The sequence below is a fragment of the Myotis myotis genome, unplaced genomic scaffold (assembly GCF_014108235.1).
Source record: "Myotis myotis isolate mMyoMyo1 unplaced genomic scaffold, mMyoMyo1.p scaffold_m19_p_14, whole genome shotgun sequence".
Taxonomy (NCBI): Eukaryota; Metazoa; Chordata; class Mammalia; order Chiroptera; family Vespertilionidae; genus Myotis; species Myotis myotis.
Genome location: NW_023416318.1, coordinates 43,792,743 through 43,797,440, shown reverse-complemented (window position 1 = coordinate 43,797,440; position 4,698 = coordinate 43,792,743). Strand labels below are relative to the sequence as shown.

Genomic DNA, 4,698 nt, shown 5'->3' with positions numbered 1-4,698 from the left:
TCCCCCAGGGCTTGGTCACTCCCAGCATGCAGCACCCCCACCCACTGCTGGTTGGGAGGCAGGCAGGAGGTTTTTCGCGGGGGCTGTGCCGGTGGGCGGTTTTCCCAGAGCACGAAGCGAGGCAGGACTGCGTTGGCGCCAGCTCCCTCAGATATAGACACTGCTGGCCAGATGACCAGCCTGCCCGGCTAGCTTGAGCCCAAGGACTCCCTCAGGCACTGTGTTCCTGTCCTGGGAGCTGTGACACCAAATCCCTAGGGTGTGGCATGTCACAGAGAAAGGCCAGAGGGGCACTGGCCATGCCGGGAGTGGGGCAGAGCCCGGCGAAGGCCAGGCCGAGGCTGCTAGCAGGCACCCACAGCCGGAGGAGCCGTCTGAGCAGGACCAGGCAGGACCTGTGGGAAGGGACCGGCTGGAGCAACCAGAGGTGGAGCAGAGCTGCCCCTGCCCCCAGAGGGGCCGGCACCGGGAGCCTGGCTGGTGTCAGGGTAAGGAAATACGGCCCTGCAGAGGGAGCTGGGGAGGCAGGGGTTGGAGGGGTTGAGAGAGGTCACCTCCGATGGCAGAGCGTCAGTCAGTGTTACCATCCCTGCCCTAAAACGGGGACCCTGGCCCCTTCGACTCTAAGGCTCCATGCTTTGTGGTTGGGATAAGCTGAGAGTGTGGCTAAGAGACCTGGCCCAACTCACTTCTCTCCAGGACACTAAGCCTGGAGTGTGATGTGAATTTCCCAAGGCCCCAGGGCAACAGTCAGCAACCGCAGGGCCAGGACTTGAGCCTGTGATTTGAGCCCAGTCTGGTGTCTTTCCTCTTTTCCACAGCTGCCTCTTCTTCTCAGATGACCCTGGGAGGACATGGCTCTGTGCTCCCTGTGGCCCAGGGCACCTGATCAGCAGGATTCAGACCTGGGTGTGGATGGAAGGAGGGCTAGGACAAGGCACCCAGGAGAATTAGAAAGGGTACAGGATCTCAGGTTCTGAGCCAGCTTTGCCCTCCTGTTCCATCGGACACCAGGCAAGACCTTCTCTCCATTCCCTCAGCTGTAACGCAGGGCGGGGCCAAGAACGGACAAATTGGGGTGATGTCGTTGGTCCCTGCTGTTCAGAGTGCTACCACTCTGATGGAAGACCTCACACTAGAATGCTCTTAGAAGCTGGGGACTGGAGGTGGGGGTGAGGGCGTCCGGTCAGACTCACTCACCCGCTCCTCTGTGCAGAGTGAGGTCAGTCCTGAGAACGCCGCACGAGAGCGGAGCCGGGTGAGGACACTGCGCCAGGCCTTCCTGGCCCTGCAGGCCGCTCTGCCTGCCGTGCCCGCGGGCACCAAGCTCTCCAAGTTGGATGTGCTGGTGCTGGCCACCAGCTACATAGCCCACCTCACCCGCACGCTCGGCCACGAGTTGCCTGGCCCCGCCTGGCCACCCTTCCTGCGTGGACTCTGCTTCCTGCACCCTCTCAAGGTAGGCCACAGGGCCAGGGCCTTGGGGAAAGGGGTTTGGGGTAGAGGGATATTGGACTCGGGTCCCGGCCTGCAGTGGGGAGTGGTGATTGGAAATGACTTTATGAGAATGTGGTTCCAGGGACATTCATGGAGGCCCCAAGACTGGGGGGTGCCTAGTGTCAGGGGAGAAAAAGGACCAGGAAACCACGCCTCGGAGAGTGTTGGATGTGGGGGGTATGGTCCCCTGTCCTTGGGACTTCTGAGGCAGGAGAGATGCCCGCTGGGAGAGCAATAGTCTAAGAAAGCATCGCTCTAGAAGCCACCAAGCTGGGGGCACCACCTACCAGACTGCAATCCACCTGTCCCGAACCTTGCTTATATTATACTAGAGGCTTGGTACATGGATTCATGCACGGGGGGGTGGGGGGGTGGGGTGTGTTCCTCGACCTGGCCTGCAAGGATCAGTCTGAAACCAGCTCTCAGACATCCCCTGAGGGGTCCCACATTGCAAGAGGGTGGTTCTCTGGTGATGCACCAGAGAATCAGGCTCCCTCCTCTCTGGTTCCGGTTGTGTCACCCAAGAACCCCAGCTGCCAAGTCACCTCAGCTCAGCAGCTCCTCAATTGAGCATCTGCCCCCTGGTGGTCAGTGCATGTCATAGCTATCAGCCGGCCAGTCACTTAGGCTTTTATATATATAGATGTGGGAGGAAAGGTAACATGAGCCTTACTTCTCAACCAGGGCATGAAATGAGACTATTCATAAAAAGTATAATTAACAGTAAATCACCGTCTCAATAACAGCTAACAGTATTTGGATGCTTGCCGGGGTCCAACCCAGCAGGTCCAGGAGTCCCCAAAGGTGTGGATGGAGTCGGCAAAGAAGGAATGACACAGAGACAGCGTTCAGTTGATCAGCAGCCTAGCCAGGATCTCTAGCCAGGATCTCCAGCCAAGTTCTGGTCTGGATCTCCAGCGAAGTTCTGCTGTTTATTGTCTTGTTACATCCGTATTTATCCCAGTTGATTTTAATCCTGTCAATTTCTATTACAAAGGTTAGGGCGTTTCTTATCTCCATTCCAGGGAGTAAAGATTATGTAGCTTAAGCATGATTGTTTGTAGTTAAAGTGATTAACTACCCGCCTGGCACTTAGTTAAGGAGTTTCATCCCCTCCCTGACTTGACTTCAGGGAAAAATTCCTACCTGGGGAAACAACCTTTCTAGGAGAGGCATCCCCTCCCTGACTTCAGGGAAAAATCCCTACCTGGGGAAACAACCTTTCTCGGAGAGGTGACCTTGGTTAAAACACACAGCGCTAAGGGGAGCAAACATATTAAGAACAGTATGCTATATACGCCAGGTCCCTTGAAACATATGCTGTGCAGATGTTTCTTTCCTGCAGCAACTGTGTCAAGCAGCAAGGATGGACTGGCTTCCGGCAGATGCTAAAGTTATGCCAGGAGCTGTGCTTTAGTGCATTTTTATCTTTTAATCCACACAAGAACCAAACCAGGGCTGCTTTACAGATGAGGAAGCCGAAGTTCAGGGAGATTAAGTGGCTAAATGTTTGAACCCAAGAGCCCCTCCCTTGCTCACAGCCACCAAGCAGGCCCAGGAGACGGCCTGTAAATTGCTGGTTGTGGTGTAATAACTGTGCTACAAAGGAAGAGACATTCTACCCCTGAGGGTAGCATTGTAATGGAGTCAACTTTATTTTTAGGGAGGTTACTTTTCACCATCTATCTCCCCTAAACACCATAGTTCTGAAATGTCTTGAAACTTGAGATTTTTAAATTTTATTTCATGCAAATGTAGCCAAAATGCAAGAATTTGAGACTAAATGGGGGCAACTCTAAAGTACTGACAGTGGCACCTGGGGTATATAGTTGTTGCCTTAGCTGTAAGATGATGATCAAAGTGAGGCCATTTCATGGAGGAAGCAGTGGATAAATGTATTGAAGAATGAACCAATGAGAGCCGGGTAAGGTCTGGAGCTCTGACAGTGGAGCTGGTGAGCCAGGAGCAGTGCCCCTCACCTCAGCCCCCAGGCGGAGGGGTTGCCAAAGGGAGGGCAGACCTCAGGGAAAATCATCCTGGGACTTTCCAGGACTGCCCACACTCCTGCTGGAAGGAGGGACAGTCTTGGGAGGTCCCCAGTCATAGGGTGCAGGCACTGACATCTGGGTCAGAGGCACTTGGGTGGGAGGCTGTGCAAGAGAAGGGTCAGGATGGATCAGTGTCAGGAGTCTTTTCTTGCCCTCCCCCCACCCCACTCCCAGCTCTTACTGTGGGGTGGGGGGAGGGCAAGAAAAGACTGAGGGCTGAGCCGGCCCCTCAAGCGCTTCCCCGCCAGGCTCAGGTGGTCAGGAGAAGGCATGGGGCCAGGAATGGTGGTTTCGTTGGAGCCTACTGTCATCAGAGCAGTCACGACAGGGGAGGGTTTCAGGGAAGGGGGCCAGGGAAGGCAGACTTTGGGTGCCAAGGACTACGAGGGGCTGCAATAGTGAGCGTGACTCACTCCTCACTTTCCATCTCCATGTCTTGCAGAAGTGGCCAATGAGATCGCGTCTCTATGCTGGAGGCCTGGGGTGCTCTGGCCTTGACTCCACCACAGCCACCAGCCTGGGCCAAAGAACAAAGGAGGCAGAGGCCAGGCCCCAAGTCCCTGGAGAGGCAGATGCTCTCCTCCCCACCAGGCCGCTCCCACCCGTTCTTGGTGATAAATGACCTTCACGCTCACCTTCACTTCTGGACTGCGACTCAAGCTTAGGGACCTGGTTTCTTCTCTACCAGGCCCTGCCTGTCTGCACACTGACTCTTACCCTATGGATCTGACTCAACCCCAGGTTCCAGCCTGCAGACCAGACAAAGCCGCGGGCACGTCTGTGATGGAGTGCTCAGGGGCACCAAGGAGTCCACCCTCATCTTGGCACCGGGGGCGACTCCCAGTGGCTCTTCCGTGGCAGCTACAGGGAAATGGGAGAGGAAGGGGTTTGATTGGGTTGGAGGTTGAGTTATGGCACTACCCCTTGCTCCCTGCCCCAAAGTTCCTGCAAACCATCTGGAGATTGCAAGCAGAGGGAGGGGCCTAGGATGGCAGCAGCTGCAGGGGCTGATGGGACCAGACAAGCTCTTGGCCGCTGTGCGTGTGAACAGAGCTGGGCTGGGGTCGCATGAGCAGAGGGAAAACTGAAGAAGGGAACGTTTTGTTATTTCACCACGATGTACACGGATGTCAAAGAGGCAGGACGGCGTTTA

The 4,698-nt window shown here is 55.7% G+C and overlaps 1 protein-coding gene across 1 annotated transcript; it reads left to right on the top strand.

Moving 5' to 3' along the window:
- The first annotated feature begins 266 nt into the window (after nucleotides 1-266).
- TCF23 (transcription factor 23) lies at nucleotides 267-4,344 on the top strand. The gene is made up of 3 exons (XM_036335567.1): nucleotides 267-488; nucleotides 1,217-1,459; nucleotides 3,988-4,344. Exons 1-3 carry the CDS (start codon nucleotides 267-269, stop codon nucleotides 4,165-4,167), a joined length of 645 nt encoding a protein of 214 aa, XP_036191460.1. The 3' UTR covers nucleotides 4,168-4,344.
- Nucleotides 4,345-4,698: the final 354 nt, after the last annotated feature.

What these genes read in the sequence shown, in the direction of transcription:
- TCF23 (XM_036335567.1), top strand. Translation starts at nt 267, where the DNA reads ATGTCACAGAGAAAGGCCAGAGGGGCACTGGCCATGCCGGGAGTGGGG. An exon ending in GGAGCCTGGCTGGTGTCAGG is followed by an intron (nt 489 to 1,216) that starts GTAAGGAAATAC and finishes TCCTCTGTGCAG; the next exon opens with AGTGAGGTCAGTCCTGAGAA. An exon ending in GCTTCCTGCACCCTCTCAAG is followed by an intron (nt 1,460 to 3,987) that starts GTAGGCCACAGG and finishes CATGTCTTGCAG; the next exon opens with AAGTGGCCAATGAGATCGCG.